Raw genomic sequence first — 21154 nt, 5'->3', positions numbered from 1 at the left:
TACGGCGCCCGGGTGACGAGCGGCCAACCGTGCGGTCCGTCTGTCTGCCCGTCTGTCTGTCCATCTGTCCGTCGTCCTGTCATTGGCTGAGGGCCGGTGCCTAATTGGGGCGTTCTGCGCGCCTCTTTGTTTGAAGACAGACGGACGGGCGCGGCGACGCGGAGGTGGGCCCCCTGCTGCAGTGCAGCGCCGCAGCGGGCTTGCAGCCAGCCGAACTGCGCTGTCGTCGCCCTGTTTCGCTCGCACTCGTGAGGCGTGTCGTAGGGGAGAGAGAGCGACAACACTTTGTTCGCAGTCCGTCTGCTGACACCCAGTGAGTGGCCGTGGCCGGGGCACTGCTGCTGCGCCGCGCCTGTCGCCGGGCTGGGCTGCGGTGGCACCGCCAGATGAAACCCAACGCCCCAGACGGCGGGGCGCGGCGAGGCAGGGCGGGCAGCTGAGTGCGGGCAATGTGACACACACACACACTGGCCGCTGGCGGAGAGCTGGCGGCAGCGAACACCTCCAGCGAACGCAGATGGCCTCAACGGGGTGGTGGTGGTGCGATGCGGGCGGCGGGGGCCGTCCGCGAGCGGCGTGGACGTCGTGGACGCGGTGCTCGAGGCCGCGTTGGCGCCGCACCGCCGCGTGTTTACTAATATCGGCGGCCGTTTTCTGGCGTCGAGGCGAAACTGGAGACGGCATCGGGCGAACGGATCCGCCGTCTTGCGCAAGCCGTTTTGGGGCGGGGCCCGCTGGGGTAGTTTGATGAAGACGTGCTTGTTGTGCAACCGGAACACGCGCCCCGCTTCGCCCTGCTTCGCCGTGCGCCCTCTTTTGCCGCCATTAGGCGTTCATTTGTTCGAAATGTGCCAGTCAGTGGGGTGGCGGCCGCTCGCTCACGTAACGCTGGCCTGCTTCGAGGCCTTCAGGGGCCTTCAGGGGCTCTCGGGGGTCGGGAGGGCATTGCGCAACGAGGCCTGGATGGTTTTGAAGGGCTTGCAAGGCCCTGGCCGAGGCCCGGCCCTCCCCTGCAGCGCTGTGCGTGAGGGGCCCTACACTGTGAGCCAAGGGGTTGGTGAGTGGCGCAGGGGCACTGTGAAGCTGCTCCAAGTAGTGGTTGGCCTTTAGGGGCGCCGCTCGTGGCCGACGCCGTGCTGCGCCGTGCTCGCCTCGGCCGGTCACCGCAGCGGCGCGGCGCAGCCCCTCTCTCCTTTTTGCACCGAGGCAGCCGGCCGCTTGGTCGTCGTCTTGTTGCCGGCCTGCCGGTCTGGCTTGCCGGTCTGGCCGGCCAGGCGATTGGGTGTCAGGCTGGGGAGATGGATTGGGTCCAGCTTGAGAGGCTCGCCGCGTCCCTCTAGCGTGTTCGCCAGAGATGCAAGTGTCGCGGGAAAAGGCCCGACTTTACTGTGTGGCGGCCGCCCCGTTCCAGTGCCCCGTTTAGGGGGCCGATTTACGGTCGTCGCCGAGGTGTTTTACGGCATCCAGGACAACGGCCTGGCCGGCGCCCCTCTGAGCTTTCTGGATTATGACTTGGACAGGCCGCCGGATCGGGAATAGAAACAGTCGCCTCTCCCTCCGCTGGCGCCCTAGAGGGCTGGCGCGCTGTCGGGGCGGTGTGGCGACGGCGACCTTGTTAAGGGCGAGTCAAGTTGGGCGGAATGGAAAGGGGGTGCAACCTACCCCCGGCTACCCCCGGCTAGTGCTTGTACCCCCTCTCCGGCGACGCAACCCCTGCGTCACCCCCGGCCGCCCCCACCGCCGTAGCGCCAGTGACCGCGAGGCCGTGTCATCGCCCCCCTGCAGGCCCTGCGCGCCCTGCCCGCCCGGCCCGCCCTGCGCGAGCCCCCACTACCCCCGGGGCGGGGGTGGAGGCGAGGCGGGGCGGGGCGCCAGGTTGCAGGAGTAATTTTTTCTCTCTCGCGTTGCTCCCGTTATCGACGCGGCGGGGCCTGGTCTGTATTATACATGCACATGCAGCACCCCGGCGTCGAGGGCGGTCGAGGGCGGCCGTCTCGCTCTCGGTCGCGTTGAGTGAAACCGATGTACACCGACCCGCGTTTTCCGAAAGGAAGGAAAGCAAATTGAATGTAAAAGGGGACAGACGGGGGGCTGGTGCCGCCCGTGGGGCTTCATGCTGCGAGGCAGGCTTGCCCCGGCTGTCTAGGCGAGCCTCTAGAGCCGTGTCGGGGACGCTTCCCTCTCCGTCCGGGGAGTGGCAACTTGTCAGGTCGTTGTGGACGTGCCACGACGTGCCTTACGGACCAGTCCACTCGGCTGGCCGGCCGGCCGGTCAACCGCAGGAACGCGAAGGGGGCGCGGGTATCGCGCAGGGCCTGTTTCGGTGCGACGCCCTGCAGGCCCTGCAGCCTGATTCCGGACGGTGCTGTCTCTCTCGCGTCCGCTGGAACGCTCCCTGAGTGCGAGAGAGAGAGACGGAGCCCTGAGAGTACTGGCCGCGTTGCCATGCATTGGGCCCGGGCGCGGGGCGGTAATTGGGGGTCCGGGGGGTCGGGCCGGCCGGTGAAGCCCGCCGCCGCCGTCGGGAAATGACGGGGTGGCCGAATTTTTCGTAAGAAATTTCGCAAAAACGTCATTTTGGAAAACCATTTTTCAAGGCCCAATTTTGCTAGGGCAGTGGCCAACCGTGAGGGTGGACCCGGGGGTCGCGCAATTTTTTTAAGGAAAATTTCGCGAACGATCCCTTGGGAAATCACTTTTTACCGATTTGGCCCCAAACTTTGTGGCAGGGCAGTGTTCTCCCTTTAAAGGGTGGGCGGACCCCAACCCGGGGTGCAAATTTTTTTGGGGGGTCTCGGGCCGAAAGCTCAGGGAAATCGTGTTTTGGGCCGATTTTAAGCAGCCACTGCGTCTGACCCTGAGGCGGGCATTTTGCTCCCTCAACGGGCAATTGGTCTTTGGACCTTCCTTTAGCATGCCTTTGTTACGGAGTGCGATTGTCAGTCTTAGTTTGGGGGGGAAAAAAAATTTTTTTAAAAATTTTTTGGGTCAACAAAAGTTGCCCCCGAAAGCTGAAATGCATGAAAAAGGCGTGCTAAAGGGGCCAAAAAATTTTAAGAAAAGCCCCCCGTCTGATCCGAGGCGGGCTTTTGCCCCTTTTTCAAACGGGCGTTTGGCCCCCTTTGGACAATACCTTTAAAAAGCTTTTTGCCTTTGTTACGGATGCGGAATTGTAAAAGTCTTAGGTTGGGGAGCAAAATCCCGTCTCAAAGTCGATCAAAACGGTCGCAAGTGTTTTCAAAAACGTTGTGACCGTTTCGGTCAACTTTGAGACAATACTGCTCCCAAACTAAGACTGATAATCGCACTCCGTAACAAAGGCATGCTAAAGGAAGGTCCAAAGACCAATTGCCCGTTGAGGGAGCAAAATGCCCGCCTCGGATCAGACGCAGTGGCTGCTTAAAATCGGCCCAAAACACGATTTTTCATAGACATTTCTGAGCGTTTCGGCCAACTTTGAGACAATACTGCTCTCAAACTAAGACTGATAATTGCACTCCGTAACAAAGGCATGCTAAAGGAAGGTCCAAAGACCAACTGCCCGTTGAGGGAGCAAAATGCCCGCCTCGGATCAGACGCAGTGGCTGCTTAAAATCGGCCCAAAACACGATTTTTCATAGACATTTCTGAGCGTTTTGGCCAACTTTGAGACAATACTGCTCTCAAACTAAGACTGATAATCGCACTCCGTAACAGAGGCATGCTAAAGGAAGGTCCAAAGACCAACTGCCCGTTGAGGGAGCAAAATGCCCGCCTCGGATCAGACGCTGTGGCTGCTTAAAATCAGCCCAAAACACGATTTTTCATAGACATTTCTGAGCGTTTTGGCCAACTTTGAGACAATACTGCTCCCAAACTAAGACTGATAATTGCACTCCGTAACGAAGGCATGCTAAAGGAAGGTCCAAAGACCAGTTGCCCGTTGAGGGAGCAAAATGCCCGCCTCGGATCAGACGCCGTGGCATGTTAAAGGAGGGGTCCCGTGGGGTCGCGAAATTTTTCCTGGGGGTCGCGGAAATTTTTGGCTTCAAATTTGGGGTCGCGAGCCGAGAAAGGTTGAGAACCGCTGGGCTAGGGTGCCCCTTACCCTCCTGACATGATTTTTCAACTTCCATCCAAATTCCTGTTTGATATTCACTGGTGTTTGGACAGATGTGAGAGAATTCGTATTCATTAGTATTCTTAGTATTCATAATATTCATAGATATTCACATTCTTTGTACTCTTCGAAAAGAGTGGGAGATCATTGCACGCACGGCCGCGGCCCAGCGGCTCTGTAAATTGGTATTGGTGCGCTGGGCGGGCTGGATGCTGGATGGTCGCCCTGGACGGCCGCCCACACGCAGCGCCGTGCCCTGCCGTGCCCTGCCGTGCCCGTATGCGCGTCAATTGTTTGAGGCGCAAGTTTATATCGCCGGGCCGCCGAGCCCTTGAGGGCGGGGCGTGCTGGGCCAGGCTCGCCTCGCATCCGGGCAGGACGGTGTTCTGGTCGCTGGCCGCCGCGCGTCTGCTGGCCGGGCCGGCGTTGGCGGCAGTGTCGCGGTGAGTGAGCCGTGGACCACGACGCCGCGGCGCCGCCTTGTTTTTGGCGCCGTCCGCGCTTCCTGCCGCCGTGACGTGACGTCGCCGCGGCCGCGGACGTGAGCGGCGTGCCCAAGTCGCGGTGACACCGCGGAATCGGACAATCGGACAATCGGCAGGGCCGCAGTGCACGCGGCCAATGCGGTCCGATGCTGTCTGCCGCTCTAGCCGCTCTAGCCGCGCTGGCGACCTAAACCTGACCTCCCCTCTGCAGTGTGCGGGGGGTCTATGCCCTGGTAGTGGCGCCCCCACCCCCCGGCGCCTCCCGGCCGCTGCGCGCTGCTCGCCCCCAGCTACCCCCGGCCGGCACGGCACCCCCGGGCAGCGAGCCGGCCTAGCTCGCCGCGCTGCCACCCCCGGCGCGGCAGGCTGGAGCCCCCCTCCCCCCTCCCCCCTCCCCTCCGCTCAGCCCCGCTCAGCCCAACTGCGCAGTGCCTTACTTTACTCGCTGCTTGATCGAGGTGGCCGCAGCCTGGCTGCTTTGGGGGTCGGGGGTCGCGCACCGCGTCTGTCATGCCCGTCACACTGGGTCGGTAAAGTCGGATCAAGCAACCCTCACCCTGCCCTTGGCAGTGCGGGCGGCGCGCGTCGGCCCGGCGGGGCGGCAGCCGGGCGGATCGATGGGCAAGGTTATTCGGAATGTGATATGCATGGAGATTCGGAGCTGAAATTGGCGAGGCGCGCGGCGTGGCCCCCCAGGGGTAAGGGGGCGGGGCGTTGGAAAGTCAAGTGGCCTCTGGAATCGTCCTCGTCCGCACTGCCTGCCCCGCCGCGGGGGTCGCGCGGCCACGTCCTCGCCGTCCTCGCCGTTACACAAGGCGGTGGGTGGCACGTTGGGTAACAGGCGCGGGCTGGCGGCCCGACGGGAGGGTGCCTTATCAAAATTTGGTCGCCCTGCTTTACGTCGCGTTTTATTGTTGGGTTGCCTCCCCTGCGGACTGCGCCACGTGCGGCCGGCTCGGCTCCGGCTTTCGACTCCGCAGTGCGATGCCGCCGTGCCACGCCGTGCCACGCCACTGCCTCGTACGTGCGGCGGGGCGGCGCCGGGGCGACGCGTCGCGGCGGAAGGGGCACAGCGCACAGCCTTCGACTGCGGGCTGCGCTGAGCTTGGCCGGGCAGAGGGTGTCGTTTACGTAATGCGCTTCGGTCCGATCTATATGTGGCATCCGGTGGCTTCGATCGCTCGGTGCGCGCTGTAAGGGGGAAACGGTAGAGAGGATGGCTGTGCCGGTTGTTTGAACCACCAGATTGTGTGCGCCGCCCCCGAGCCGTGCCGTGCGCGTGCCCCCCTCGGGACACTTAGTTCGCATTATGCCACCCTGGGCGGACACTTGTTGCCGGCGGCCCGGAGCGCCGGGGGTGGCGACGTGTCATGTCAAGCAGACAGGCCTTACGGACCGCCCCCGACTCCCCGACGGCGCCCCCGTCGACGCCCTCGTCCGCCGGGCTCGTCCGGCTCTCCGGGCGTCGCTCGCGTCGCTCTGGACGGGTGATGGTTGGCCTGGATGGCCTGGAGCTTGCACGCGGCCGACGGGCCGGCGCTGCTGGAGTCGGCGCGACGCGGCAACGCCGCCGTCGAGGAGGTGGGGGAGTGGCAGGGCGTCGGGGATATCCTCCTCCTCCTCCTTCTTCTTCTCCTCTGGGGCGTTTGGTCCTGCAATGGGACGAGTTGTGTGCACGGGCACGGGTTAAACAACTCGACATTTTGTGGTGTGCGGCGATCGTTCGATCAGTGAGAAATGGCATCACAGACTTGGGAAGTGGCATCTTGGACGCGTCACTGCTCGTCGGCACGGCGAGCGCGGCGACGACGGGTTCCTGGAGACCAGCTGGAGGCTGTCTGGCAGTGGCGGTGCCGGCGGTGCGGCCGCCACATGGGAAGGGAAGGGGTGTTGTTTATTTACAGTCTGGCAGCGCGGCAGCGCGATGGCAAATCGAGAGGCGGCTTCCTGGCTGGCTGGCTTTGGACTGACTGCCTGGCTGGCTGGCTAGCTGGCTCGCTTTGGGCTGGCCAAGCTCTTTACTGCTCCAATTAGCGTGCCAGTCCAGGTGCTCTGCTTGCCCCGCCTCAGCCCTTTCGGGGCGTTACCGTGTTCCCGGCGACGAGCGGCGTTCAGTGGGCAAGAAGACCGGAGGGGGCGGCCCGTCGTGTCTTGAGCTTCAGAGTCGCTGAAAGGGACTCGAACCGAACGTGTGACCCCACCAATGGATTCCTCGTTCGGAGAGCAATCCATTGGTGGGGTCACACGTTCGGTTCGAGTTCCATTTAGCGACTCTGGAGCTCAAAACGCGTCCGGGATTTTCACCGCCTCCACCGGTCTTGTGGCCCACTGTGCGGCAGCGCGGCAGGCCGACAGGAGTCGAGGGCCCCTGGCGGCCCCTGGCGGCCCCTCGCGGCCCCTTGTCCATTCAACTGTTTTGGCCGCGGGTTCACCAAGTTCACGACCTTTGTATTGCTTTTAATGAGGAGGCACCCGGCCGGCCTGCGTCCTGCAGACCGATTCCGCACGTTGCTCCCTCGCTCTGTCTCTGTCGCACACCTACCGGGCGACCCGTGGGTGCGAGAGAGACAGCGAGAGCGCCGTTCGGAACGAGCCTGCTGCCCACGCGGCGGGGCACGGCGGGGCCGGCGGCCGGCGTCGCGTTGGGATGCGGCGGAGTTATCTGATTGGCTGGCCGGCCGGCTGGCTGGCGGGGGACAGAGTGCAGTCTCCGCACGGGAACGGCAAGGAGCGGAGCAGCGGAACGGGGTGTTGCGAACAAGACGGATTGGTCGGTGCGTTTTATGCTGTAGTCTGATTCCGGATGGTGGTGGGTTCGACGCTCCGTCTCTCTCGCGCGCCCCGGGAGCCATTGGGAGACGGAGGGTTTCGTTCGGAGGCAGCCTGGTGGCGGTACGGGCGGTACGGCAGAGCTTTCACGGGCCGTGCGCCGCGTCGCGACACTGTCGAAAAGGCGGTCGGGTCGGGTCGACGGGCGCTCGCTGTGTTTTACACGGCTGAGTGCTCGTGGAGCCCTCCCCGTCCCCGGCGTCCCCGTCGTCCCCGTCGTCACGCAGACTGGAGCCACGGCGCCCGAGCGGCCTGAGCGGCCTGAGCCCTGGACGGAGCCTGGTTCATGTTGAGGACCAGAGGGCCCCAGGGGGCATCAAGCGTGGCCGAGGAAAGATCTGAGAAAACTTGGCTGTTTTCGATCGGCGTGGCAGCGACATTTTCAGTGTGGGGCGGGCAAATTGCAGTGCGCGATGGAAAGCGTCTGCCTGCCGCCGGCCGGCCGGACTCGGGCCGAGAGGATGTGGGTGCTCTGCTCGTGTGCGGTGGGTCGACCGGGTCGACCCCGGCCCGGCCGGCCCGGTGCATCCGACTCGGAGAACTCGGAGCACGAGAAGAGAGATTCGGCCTTGGAGGCGGCCCGGGCCGCCCCGCCCGCCAGCCCGCCACCGCCCCGACGGCCAGGGCCCCGGACGGACCATTTTCCCATGCTACACGTCCCGCCGGCCGCACCGTCCCGCCGTAAGCGCGTGGGCAGAGCCGGCCAGAGTCTGAGCCATTGGCCCCGGCGTCGCGGCGCCCCGTCTGCCTGCCTGTCTGCCCGTCGGCCCGTCTGTCTTGTCAGAGTGCACTCTGCAGGCGTCGGTCTGGGACGGTCGTTGTGCGTCAGGGACCGAGAAACTCTTTACGTACAGTACCTTCCACGGAAGGCGGGCGGCGGTACGCGGTGCCGCATGGGGGTCGTGATCTTCCTCGGCGTTTTAGCGTCGGCTTTTTCGAGTGTGGCGCGCCACGCGGCTCTACGCGGCGCTTACGCTACGCGGGGAAAGCCCGCGCGGTGGAGTCACTTTGGGTGACTGTTTGTCGGCATTTGCGTTGCAGGCCGTCCGTGTGTGTGTGAATGATGCAAATGAGGGGCCGGCCGGGACAGCGCACCCGGGACCCACAGTGGACACGCTTGCGCCGCTTGCGAAACTAGTCTTTGAAGCGGCCCGGCGGGGTGGTTTTGGACGCGGACGCCACTCCGCACAGAAGACCGATGGAGGCGCGGCCAAAACTCTAGACGCGTTTTGAGCTCCAGAGTCGCTAAATGGGACTCGAATCGAGCGTGTGACCCCACCAATAGATTCGTCGGTCGAAGAGCAATCCGTTGGTGGGGTTACACGTTCGGTTCGAGTCCCATTTAGCGGCTCTGGAGCCCACTGCGGCGCGGCGCTCTAGCAGAATGAATTCGCTGTCGCGGTTCAGCGCGAAACCGCGATCGGCCGAGCTCGCCAAGCTGCATCGGCGTGGGCTGGGGCCGCCCCCACGGCTTGGCTTGGCTTGGGATGCGCGCCACGCTCTGCTTTTGTCTTCCCCCTTTGGACTGCAGACTGATTCCCAGAGTCGTCCTCGTTGCTCTCTCGCACCTACACAGTGTGTGAGAGGGAGACAGCGCGACGAAAAGGACCCTCGGGGATTTGGCCGCGCGGCCACACTGTTTATGGTCAAGTTTGTTGTTACGCCCACGCCGCGGACCCCGCGGACCGTGCGCGAGCGTGTGTGTACACTGTACAGTACCGCGCGCTTTCTGTTGTCATTACTTTTTGCGAGGCTCGCCGCGACACTGTGTGCTGGGCTTATCGGCGGTCGGCCGGCGCCTCGCGCCCTTTTGGGCTTTCAATCTGGGCACAGTGTGTCACTGCGGGGTACTGTGCGCAGTGGGCCAGAGCGCGTTTCTGAGCTCCAGAGTCGCTTAACAGGACTCGAACCGAACGTGTGACCCCACCAATGGGTTGCTCTCTGAACGAGGAATCCATTGGCGGGGTCACACGTTCGGCTCGAGTCTTGTGTAGGGACTCTGAAGCTCGAAATGCGTCGAGTTTTGGCCGCCTCCACGAGAGGTCCCGAAGCTTATCCATATTTCTCGGCTCTCGGTGCGGAGGTTGGGCGGAGAGAGCATCTTGTTGAAGTTTGGGAGGAGCTCGTCACAGTTTGCAAGTCGTTTGTGACGGTGACACCGCCCTGCTGCTGTGTTTGTTTCAGTGTGTGTGTGTGTGTGTGGCATCGATCCCCGTCGACTCGGGGGCGAGCTCCACCAGGCTAGACAGGTGAAGGGCTGATGAAGTCGACTCGACGTGTGGGTGGCGCAGCGTCGCGCGGGCCCTCTGGCGGGGGTGCGAGAGAGACAGGGCGACGGAGCGCTGTGCGAAATGAGCCCGCTGCGCTGCCTAATTGGTTCGCGGACTCGCCGGTGCGGTCCGGGCGGCGCGGTGCGGCGGTTGCCTCAAGGTCGGGCTTATGGGAGATGGCGGAGTTGAATGCCCAGACGGGGCTCGGTGTTGCGGGACGGGGCGGGGCGGGGCGCAAGGAGCGCGGCGGAAGGTCAAGCGGGGCGCGCCCCTGGCTGTGCACCGTCGTGCTGCATTGCCGGTACCACACCGAGTGCCCGTCGGTCAGCCGTCTGACTCGGTCGGGCGGCCGCCGATGGCGTCGGCAAGTGTAACCCGGCCGCGCGGCGCGCACCGCGCCGAGGGCCTCCTTGGCGTGGGAGCGCGCCGTCGCCGCTTTCCTCGGGCGCGCGCTGTGCGGCGCTGTGCGAAGATGCACGGGAACGTTCCTCCGACCCCGCACTGCCGAACGGAACAGAACGAACATGCTCGTTAGAGACGCGTGTGCCAAAGACCGAAGACGGGGGGCGGTATGAAACGAGGCGAGGCAGGCGGTGGCGGCACGGCGGCGGCACTGCGGCGCGAGGATCGGGAGGGATTTGTGCAGAGTGCGGCCGTCTATCTCTCTCGCATCCACGCGGGACGTCCCAATCCCGGGAGTGCGACAGAGAGCGGCTTCCCGCGGAATGAGTCTGGCGCGCGGACCGGCGACGCCGAGCGAAGAGCGAAGCCCGAGCCTTGGCGTCGGACTCCGACTCGGAGTCGGGCAGAGTACATTGTCCCTGGTTGTGGACAGTGAACTAGTGATGTAGCTGCCAAGGTCAGCCCCTCTCTCTCCCTCTCACTCCCGGCCCCGCGCCCTGCTCCCCGGGCCGCCGGGCCGCGCGGCGCTGCGCGGGGGCCCGGCCCGTCTGGTGCCGAGGTGGGGACTCGGAGGGGGCTGGGTGGGGGCACCCCCTCACGCCTTACCCCTCACGGCCCCGCGCAGTGTGGTAGGGGCCGCGCTGTGCCGCGTCGTCGCGCCCGCGGTGTGCTTGCTGCCTGCCTGGCCGCCGAGCCGGCTCCTTGGCCGTCGCGCCGCAGTCCTTTGGCTTGGCACGGCACGGCGCGGCACGGCGGAAGCGAAGGGGGAAGGTTGGCGGAGCAAAGGAAACCGGCTTGTTTGGGCTTTGGGCTTTTGAGCGCGCCGCTCGGCTATTGCGCAACGCCGCGCCCGCGCCACCGTGCAGGCCGTGGACCTGGGAGGACGGCGGACGAAAAGTGTCCCCGAGGTCGCCGCCGCCGAGGGCACCTGAAGGGTGACAGATGCCCGGCGGCCCGGCGGGCGTGGCTGCCGTGCGATTGCGATGCCTCGGCGATGCCGTGTGAGTAGGTGGAAATGTCCGCCCCCCGCTCGGGTCCGCTCCGGGCGCTGTCTGTCTGCCTGCCGAGAGTCTTGCCCACGATAAGGTTTATCGGGCGCTCAGTGACGCACGCGGGACGCTACGCCACGGCCACGCCACTGCCGCGCGCTGCGCCGGCCGCACGCGTCGCCGTGGCCGTGTTGATGTTTGACTGCGGCATGCGGCCCGGTCTCGGCACTCCTTTGGCGCCCTGCCCACTGCGGCCTCCTTGCGGCCCCCTCGCGGCCCCGCTCTAGGGCAGGGTTGGCCGTCGCAGCGGTCGCAGCCCACGGCCGCCCCCGGCGCCCCAGCCCCTTCGGGCGCGGTGGTTGAACTCGGCCGTGACAACCCCCAGGGGGTCTGCCTGCGTGTCTGGGCGTCTCGCAGACGGCCGGCCGGCATGCGTCACCCCGACGGGGCCACCTCATGGCGACTCCTTGCGCGCTGTGTGCCGACTGCCGACCGGTGCGCGGTCCGCACCCAGGCCATGCCCGTCGTGGTGCCGAGCAAGGCGACGCAGGGCAGGCCGCAGCCGCCGCAGCCGCCGCAGGTCGAACGCGATGCATTAGTTAGTGAGCAGACGACGCGCAGCCCGCGTCGTCGCGCTGTCGCTCTCGCACTGGCGGGGCATGCCGCCCGGACCGCAGGGTGCGACCGAGACGGAGCGAGAGACTTGTACGTGCCGCCGCGCAGGGCTACGCAGGGCTGCCCTGCCATTTTCATCAGACAACTCAATTTGCCAGTGGAATCGACTGCGGTCAGTCAGTCATTGGCGAACGCCGCTTCGTCTGCGTCGGCCTCCGTGCTGGCGCCGTGTGTCCCCCTGTGCCCATCGAGTGTTTGAAACTGAATGTCCCGTTTTTCTGGTGTTGCAGATCGCGCCGTCCGCCAAGAAACTGTGGGGCGTCGAGGAGCAAAAAGATGACACGAAAGGAATTCTGAACCTGAACGACCACCAGATGTGGCGGGACCCCACGTGGAGTACCACAGCCGGTAAGTGTCTGCATGCGTGTGTGAGTGTGTGCGTGTGTGTGCACGTGGCGGCAGGTGCTAATGGGTGACGCGGAGGGCGCGGTGAGCACCTTGCCGCCGTCCGAGGCGAAGCACGCCGCCGGCGGTGCTCTATATTTTGTTTTGTTTCGTTCGAACGTTTTCTGGGAACGCTGTGTGTGCGAGTTCCCTGGCGGGATAGGAATACCACTCCACGGCGTGGGGCAGGTGTGTGACAGGAAGCACGGGGGGAGGGGAAAGGGTTACCAGTGTCGCCCCGACTGTGAGAGTGTGAGGGTCGGGTGCCGCGCAGAGGCCCCGCAGCGGGCCCGCCAGGCTCGCCCACTAGACTGAAGGACCGCACCGCCATGCTCGTGGGGTCCTCGGTGTGCGCTGGCGCACTGACGCGGAGGATACCGGGATGGGTACCAAACTCGTCGGCCAGCCCTCTCCTCGGTCGGTGGGGCTGCGCGGCGAGCTCTTAGGGCCGCCCCGCCTCGACTCGAGGGAAGGTACTTGATTATGGCGGCCACGCCCCGCCACGCCCCAAAGTAAAGGGCGGGGCCGAAGGGCGGGCGGGCGTGGCGCTGCGTGAGCCCCGCGAACTAGCGCGGTAGCACGGCAAAGGCACGCACAGCGTTTGTCTCAGCAAAAAAGAAAAATGAAATAAATTCTATTTTTGGGAGTATTTATTTTTTTGGCGGCTCTGCGTGCTGTTGATAACGCGTTGCGGGGTGCGGGACAGGGCGGTTGGCGGTTCTTTGTCCGGCGGGCCCTGCCTTTCCGCCCCGGACGGCCACCGCGGCCCGGTCGGGTTGGTCAAGGTTTTGTAATGCAGTTAGCGATGTGTTACGTTAGAGGGGGGACCTCGCCTCCTGCCTGGGCTCAGGGCGGCGCGGGGAGCGAGGGACCCCCTCCTCCTCCTCCTCCTTTCCCTCTCTCTCTCGCACCGGCCCTCGCCGAGCCGCGCCAAACGCATTGAAGAGTCGCCGGCCCGGCCGGTGAAGCTTCGGCCCCACGCCACGCCGCGGCACCGCGGCGCGGTTCGCCGGCCGGCGCGAACCAGAGTGTGTCTGTGTGAGTGTGTGTGTGTGAGAGCGCGTTTGCCGGCTAATGCCTGGGGTTTAGCCGCGGCTGCGTCGCGACGTCCGGGCCGCGGAGCCGCGCAGCCGCGCGATAAGACGAAGACGGACGCCGAAACGGAACGGCGCGACCAGAGCGCCGCGCGCCGGGCCCCTCCCTGACGTCTGTCCTGTCGCTGTCGCGGCGCTACACGCTTCCCCACTCGGGGGCTGACTGGGAGGAGGAGGCCTCGTTGTTGTGGCCGGGCAGCACGCGGCAGCACGGCAGAGGCCGCCCCTCGTGGGGCCGGGCCATCCCTCTCGAGGACGCGGGGATCGAGTTGCCGTGTCGGCGGGGAAGGGGTAGGAAGGGGGAATCTATCAGCGAAATGGTGGATATCGTTACGGTACGTGGATCGCGTGGGGGCGGGGCGGGGCGGGGCAGGGCAGGGCAGGTCTCGGGGGGAGATTGGCTTCGTTGTCCTTGTGGGTAGGCATTTTTCATAGCCCTGCCCTGGCCGCCTCCCTCGAGGGCCCCGCCGCGGTGTAACACCGGCTCGATAGGCCCCGCCCCGCCCGCCCCGCCGGCCGTAGTAAGCCGATTGAATTAGTCATTGGCGGCGCGGCGGCGCGACGACGCGGCCCTCGAGGCGGCCGGCCCTTCATTGATCGGCGTCGTCGGCGTGCTCCTCGGCGGCGCTAATCGAGTGATGGCGGCTTCGCGCTTCGCGCCGCGCGGGTCGCCGTCGAGGAAAAGGCGCGGAACGCTTATCGCGACGGTCGCCGGCCCGCGTGCACCACGCTAGCTGGCGCGCCGCCGCCTCGGCGTCCACGGCAAGGAGGTCCACAGCCTCGCGGGGGATGGATGGACTACTCGGCGGTCCGGGGGCGGCTCGGCGGGGACCTCGGTGGTGGGGCGTTCGTTTTGGGCCAACGCTCCTACCGGAATGCATGTCGGGAGCTAAAGTGTGGGAATGGGTGGAACGAGCGGGAGCCGCGGGATCCACACACACTCACACACACGCCGCGCGAGTCAGTATCGCGGGGCAAGGCGAGTCCATTTAGAATGTGGCTGGGCGCGGCGGGGCGCGCGGCGAGCAGATCCTTCAGTTGGCAGGAGCGTGGCGAGTGCGGCGGCGGGATATTTTATTTTTTTCGCCTTGCCGCGTCTTCTTGTTTTTTCCGCCGTGCCTTTTCGTGCTTCGCCGCGGCTTCATCGGCCGGTGGCTGCCGCCTTGAATTCTGTAATCGCAACGAGTGTTTTTCTTTTGGCTCGGCTGCGCGCTCCGCGCCGTCTCCGCCGTGATGCGTGCTCTCTGCTCCTTTACGGGGCGTTATTGTAAATCTCGGCCTTTACGAGCGGGAGGGCGGCGACGTCGCACAGTGGATTTGCCAGAAGACGGGCGGAGGCGGTCAAAATTCCGGACGCGTTTTGAGCCCCAGAGAGTCGCTAAATGCGAGGCTAAATGGGACTAGAACCGAACGAACCCGCCCCATTGGTGGGGTCACACGTTCGGTTCGAGATTGGCGACTCTGGAGCTCAAAACGCGTCTCGAGTTTTGGCCGCCTCCAACGGCAAATCCACTGTGCGTCGGCGTGCTCCGCCGCGTTGCGTGGCGGAGGGCGGAATGCGCCTGGTCACGGCCGAGCAGTGTATCGCCGCGGACGCGCCGAAAAGCTGAAGCACGGCCCGGTTGATTGACCCTCTGCAAGCCTCTCTGCCTTTCTAGCGTGCTTTCTGCCTCGACGGCGGCGTCGCGTGTTGGACGTCAAGCCCGCCCGCGCGCGTGTGTGTGAGTGTGTGTGGGCGTCGCCGTGCCGGTCTGTACCGCGCGTTGTGTGCCCGGCATGTGGATGTACTTGAACTTGACTGCGTGAGAGATCGGCCGGCGCCGGCGGACGTCGTAGCGTGCGTGTGTGATTGTGTGTGTGTGCGCGTTGCTACGCGGGCCGCCGCCACTGCCAAGCCCGCTGCCGCGGCGTCTGCTTCGCGGCGTCGGCCTCGCGGTGCCGCGACCGTCTTTTCACAACAACGGGAACAGTTTTGGCGAACTTTTCGAAGTCAATTGGTTCAATGAGATGTTGCCATTTTTATAAATTAGTGAATGTTTCATCTTTTACAATCTTTCGAGGTGATGTCTGGAGTATACCTGGTCGTGGACACTCGTGCGTGGAGTGAATCGGCCGCTTCTCCGCGGTGCTTGGCGCTTAGTGCTTCTCTCCTGGCGGCCGAGGCGGCCTTGGCAGCCCGCTCGTCGGCCGGTCGCATTGCTCATCCCAGTTTGTCGCCGTGTGCCTCTCCTCTCCCGCCGCTCCGCTGCCGCCTGGCTTTTGCCTTTCGACTTCTCGAGTCGGCGGCCCAGCCGACCCAGCTGACTGATTCCGTGCGCCGTCTCTCTCGCGCGCCGCCCGGGACGCCCCGTGGGTGCGACGGGGACGGAGCGACGCGGCCCGACTAGACCGCGGGACGGTGGCTAATGGATTTCTCACGACGGGCTGACGGCCTGACGGTGACTGCCGGAGCAGAGGCCTGGGTGGAGGGCGGAGGGAGGCCTCGGTGGAGGGCGGAGGCCGTGAGGCCGTGCCGCCCGTGTCTTCTGCCAAAGTACTACACGCTTGTACGACGCCTCATCCCCTTCCCCGCGCGCGGAGCGGGCCTTCCGGACTTGACGTGACGAAACTCCAGAATCACCGGCAAACTTTTGGGGGCGACTTGGTTTTTAAAAATCGTGATGTTGACCTTGTTTTTGGCGCGCTGCCGTTTGCGGGGTGACGGGAACGCCCCCTGTGGGTGGTGTGGACGGTCTTGGTCTTGTTGGCGATGCCGACGGTGGCACGGTGGCACGGCGTCGTCGGGGAGGTGAACAACCTCCGGCGCGAATCTCCTCGTTGCCCTGGCCTGCACTGTAGGGCCGGCCAGGGCTGGCGGCTGGGCCGGCCAGTGGTCGGATGGCCGGGAGTCGCGAGTGTCTGTTTGGCTCTGCATGTGTGTGTGTCCCACCTGTCGTCGTTGCCGGTGGCAGGCGGTGGCAGGCAGTGGCAGGTGGCGGCCGTGGCGGGGCGTTGCGAGTCTTGTCGCGTGCCCAACCGGTTGGCCTGCCACCAAATGGTGTGGCTGCGCGCGGGGCCCGGCGTGGCGCGGCTCGTGAGTGTGTGTGTGTGCGTTGTTGTGTGCGCCAGTGTGTACACACTGTCTGGCGGCGTGTCGTGTCGTCTTGGACCGCCGCGCCCCGCCCCGCTGCCCCGCCGTTCAAATATTGGGGTCAATGCGGGTAATTGCGTCGGGGACCGTCTGGCCTGACAACTACTCTCCGTTTAGTTTACCTCCGCTTGGGTCGTTTTCGTCGGACGACGCGCGTGCACCTTTGCTTGTCGTCGTGTCAGTGCACTCGGCTACCTCCCGGCAGACGACCCCTCTCTCTCAGACACGGCGGCGCCTCGCACCTTCCCTGAACGCCCCGCGAGTGTGAGGGAGAACAACACGCCGCGGGGAATCGCTGCGCTGCTACGCGGCGCTGCGGTGCTAATTGCAAAGTGGCTTGGCGACGTCGCAGAGCCAGAGCCCCGCGTGGCCCCGCGTCACCGGGTGTTGGTGCGCGCGGCCCCTGGCGTCCCTGTCGCCGTGGTTCCAGTGCCGCGGGCTGCAGTCGGCGGACCGGCACTGGACCGCCACACGGACGCTCTCTGGAGGGCGCCTCGTTTTGAGAGCGACTTGGAAACCCGAGCGGCTGGAAGGAATTGGCTTGGCGGCGCTGGGCGGCGCTGGGCGGCGCGGCCGTTGCCCCCGTGCGAGGTCCGCGCTGCGAATGGCCGCGAACTGCGAGCTTTGGGCCCGGCCGGTGGTGACCGGTGGCGGCCACGGCCCCTGCCCGCCCTCGGCCCGCGTCGCGTCGTCAGGGTCAGCCGTGGCGGCCGTGGCGGCCGTGGCGGGGTGAAAGTGAGCCGGCCCAAAAGGGGGAAAGTGATACAATGTGGAGCCCGCCCCGCCCCCGCGCACGCCAGCGGCCGGCCTGCTGGACGACGGCGAGGGCGCGGTGGCGGCGCGATGACGTCCGCGTGACACATGGCCGTCGCGGATTGAAATGTCAGGCTGTGGGTGAGGCAGAAGAAGGCCGGCTTTGCGGCCGGCGCGTGGCGTGGCGCGCGCGTGGGTGGCCGTCTCTCTCTCTCGCACAGGGTGACGAAGGTTGAGGGTTCAAGGAAGCGCTGCTGCTCGGAATCAGACTGCTGCTGTCGACTAGCCGTCATCGGCTGTTTTTGTCGGGTCGAGTGTGCACTGGTAGTGCGTCTAGACCAATTGGAAAGCAAGTGACACGTTGGTCGCTCGCAACGCGGCATTCCCTATCCGCGCTGCGTGTGGCTGCCTCCTCGTCCGATCACGTCGCCGCCGTGGCCCCCGCAGCCCCCGCACGTACCGGCTGCTGGTTGCCCCGTCGCGCTCTGCTCCGCGCCGTCCCGGCCGGGCCGTCCCGCAGTGCAGCTCTTCCGGCGCAGTGGTCCGTCTCTCTGTCTTTGTCGCACCGGCGGTCCGGCGCGTTGTTCGCGGACCTCCCGCACCGGCCGGCCGGCGTGGCGCCGCCCCCTCCCCCTCCCCTCCAACAGTAGCCGCTGTGCTGCGTCGTTTTAGGATAATGGCAACCGCTTGATGGCGCAGGCAGGCAGGTAGTTGTTGTTTGTGTTTTGTCCTTGTTTCCGTCTTTCTTTCTTTCGTCGATTTTCATCGCGAAAGGAGGACAGCGGGACAGGGGCGGTGGCGTCGTGGTCGTCGCCGCCGGCGGGAGAAAGGAGGGGGCGAGGGGGCCCAGGGGAGAAGGGGGAGGGGGCAGGGGGTTGTAATCGAAGAAGCTTCAACTCTGCTTGGAGCTGCGTCGTGTCGTATTTCTGTGTCGCGTTTGCACGCCACAGCCCCGCGTTCCCGGGTTCCCCGCGCGTCGCCTTGCAGTGGTGGGGCGCGGCCCGCGGCGTGGCATGGCCTGACTGGAGGCACTCATAACGACGACTCTACCCCGCCGGCGCACAGTTGATTTGCCACAAGACCGGTGGAGACGACCAAAATTCTAGACGCGTTTTGAGCTCCAGAGTCGCTAAATGGGACTCGAACCGAACGTGTGACCCCACCAATCACACGTTAGGTTCGAGTCCTGGTTGCCGACTCTCTATCTCAAAACGCGTCTCGGGCTTTGGCCGCCTCCGTTGTCGTTGCGAGTGAGTGACACCTTCTTGGGCCGCCGGGCTCCACTCTGATTCCGGACTGCGTTGCTCCGTCTCTCTCGCACAGGCGCAGGGTTGCACGGGTGCGAGAGAGACGGAGTGACGAGAGCAGTGTGTCTGCCTGCTGCACACTGATTCCGAGAGTCGTCGCTCTGTCTCTCTCGCACTCGTGGGGCGTCCCGTCTGGGCGCGAGGGAGACAGAGCGACGAGAGCGACTCTCGGCCGGTGTATGGTATCGAGCCTTGTGCCTCGCCGTCGCGTCATTTCCTGTCGGAGTAATCTTGACGCTGGCGCGGAATCTGCCAGCGAGACGGCCAGGGAGGCCTGGAGGGGCACCGCACCGCCCGCACCGCGCAGACGACGGGCACGATGTGCCCCGGGGAGCTCGCCGTCATCGCGCCGGCCCCGCCGCCCCGCCGGGCCCCGAGTGTCTGGTTGCGTAAGCTGGGTGCGGTGGCCTCCTCGAGGGGGCGGGGCGCGCTGCGGCACGCTGCCCGCGCAAGTCTCAGTGTACATCTGGGTGTGCGTTTGCTGACTTCCTTGCTCCGCGTCCACGACGGCGCCCTCCGCGAGGTCCTCCGCGAGGTGGCGGCGGATGCGGGCAGTCCAGCTGGGCGGCGCGACGTCGCGACGCTGCGTCGCCCCGTTATGGCTTCGAGTGGTGCGGCGGTGCGGCGCAACCCACGGCCGTCCTCCCCTCTCTCTCCCTCGCACACGACTCGACCGGCGCCAGGCCCTCCCCCTGTCGGCATGGCACGGCATGGCGGCAGCGCGGGGTGGTGGTGTATGGGCACGCACAGTGCACAGCGCACAGCTCGCCTGGCGCACTGCACTGTATTCATATTTTTCCGGCTGAACGGACGGGACAGGGCGGGGCCGGGCGGAGGTCGGGTCGGGCGCCCTGCTGCTGTCCCAATCACTCAGGGCGCGCTGACTCGCGAGGACGGCGCACTCGGGGATGTCGCAGCGCGTCGCAGCGCCCGGCCCTGCAGGGCCCTGTGTCGCCGTCGTCCTCCTCGTCGTCGTCAGCCTGAAGGGCCTGAAGCCCGAAGGGCGTGGCGCCCCAGTGGCGCGGGGCGGGGCATTCCGATACGGCCCAAAGGGCCGGGGCCCCGCGCAGGGCTTGCGCAGGGCCCGGCCCAGGAGCCTGATTCCGAGCGGCGCTACATACATGGCCATGTCCCTGTCGCACCCTTTGGGAACGCCCCGTGAGTGCGAGGGAGCGACGGGGCCTGGGCCGGCCTGGGCCTGGGCCGGCTGGGCCCTGCCCAGAGGGCGGCTTGTCACCCTCACGGCCTCGCCGCCCTTGTGCGACCCTTGTCGGCCCGGAGTCTGCTGCCCGTCCGCGGAGTCCGCCCTTCCATCGGCACTCGCTGTCCTCTCGCGTCCTCGCCGCGGGGCTGCACTTCGATTGCGATCGGTCTCTGTCGCACCCGCCTGGGACGCCCTGCGAGTGCGAGAGAGACGGCGCGGCGCGCGGCCCGATCAGCTGACGCGCATCGACCGTAGCCAGGCGTGGCGCGCAGCGTGTTTTCCAAGCGACACGCGCCCGTCGCGCCCGGCCCGGCCCGCTCGGTTCCGATGCATCAATTAATAACTCGGATTGAAACCTGCCGGGCTGGTGGAGGGGGTGGGCTGGGCCCCGCGGCAGGACAGGCCCCGGCGGCGTGTGGTTTTGCCACTTGGAAGTCGGGAGGGCGCCGCGGCGCCTCCATGCCGAAGGTGGGGGATGGTGTTGCCGCAGTACAGGGAGGAGGGAGGGAGGAGAGGGTCGCCCCGGGCCAGGCGCCGGTGCCGTCCGTTGGAAGGGTTGGCGGGGGCGGGTCGCAACTTTATTCCATTACTCGATGATAGTGGTCTAATCGGTGTTTGCAACTTTTGACCCGGCGGCGACGCCCAGCGACGCCGGCCCAGAAGCCTCCTCCCTCGACGGGCGCGTCGAACCGTGTGGAGGCTGTCCTAGGCGGCCGGCCGGCGGCGCCTGCCGAACACCGAATCGATTACCCGCCCCGGGGAGATCGAGGGAGGCGAGCGGCGGGCTGTTAAAATTAAGGAAAGCAATTTTTTTTCCTTCGCTTCGTTTTCGTTCCGTTGCTCGTGTTCGTTTTCGCTCGCCTGATGGGCCTCCGAGCAGCTGGGCCGAGAATTTCCACGGCTTGGCTGGCGCGCTGGGCGGCGCTAGGAGCTCCCTCCAGTGGGCCAGGCCGAGGCGCAGCGGCGCAGCACAGCGTTTTGCATTATTTCGCGAATAATTGACTTTTGCGACGCCGATCGCGTTAGCGCGCGTCAGCGCCCGGAGGATGGGTCGCCGGGCACGCCTCGGGGCTCGGCGCTCCGCCTCTGTCGCACCCGCGGGGCGCCCCGTTGGGGTGCGAGAGAGACAGAGGCCTGCTCGGAGTGATGCAGCCGCGGGGCGCCCCGTTGGGGTGCGAGAGAGACAGAGGCCTGCTCGGAGTGATGCAGCCGCGGGGCGCCCCGTTGGGGTGCGAGAGAGACAGAGGCCTGCTCGGAGTGATGCAGCCGCGGGGCGCCCCGTTGGGGTGCGAGAGAGACAGAGGCCTGCTCGGAGTGATGCAGCCGCGGGGCGCCCCGTTGGGGTGCGAGAGAGACAGAGGCCTGCTCGGAGTGATGCAGCCGCGGGGCGCCCCGTTGGGGTGCGAGAGAGACAGAGGCCTGCTCGGAGTGATGCAGCCGGGGGCAGCCGCCGTTGGGGTGCGAGAGAGACAGAGGCCTGCTCGGAGTGATGCAGCCGCGGGGCGCCCCGTTGGGGTGCGACAGAGACGAGGC

The 21154-nt window shown here is 65.9% G+C and overlaps 1 protein-coding gene across 9 annotated transcripts in view; it reads left to right on the top strand.

Moving 5' to 3' along the window:
* The window catches only part of LOC117640641 (pumilio homolog 2-like), a 109192-nt gene that overhangs the window by 8672 nt on the left and 79366 nt on the right, over positions 1-21154 (top strand). For all 9 annotated transcript variants that reach the window (XM_034377351.1, XM_034377352.1, XM_034377350.1 and 6 more), the window contains one exon: positions 11980-12097. In XM_034377351.1, the coding sequence (XP_034233242.1) occupies positions 11980-12097 (118 nt within the window). The remainder of the gene's footprint in view (positions 1-11979; positions 12098-21154) is intronic.

The sequence above is a fragment of the Thrips palmi genome, unplaced genomic scaffold, assembly GCF_012932325.1.
Source record: "Thrips palmi isolate BJ-2018 unplaced genomic scaffold, TpBJ-2018v1 HiC_scaffold_12, whole genome shotgun sequence".
Classification (NCBI taxonomy): Eukaryota; Metazoa; Arthropoda; class Insecta; order Thysanoptera; family Thripidae; genus Thrips; species Thrips palmi.
Note: the sequence above shows the minus strand (reverse complement) of the source record. Positions and strands in the feature narration are given on the sequence as shown.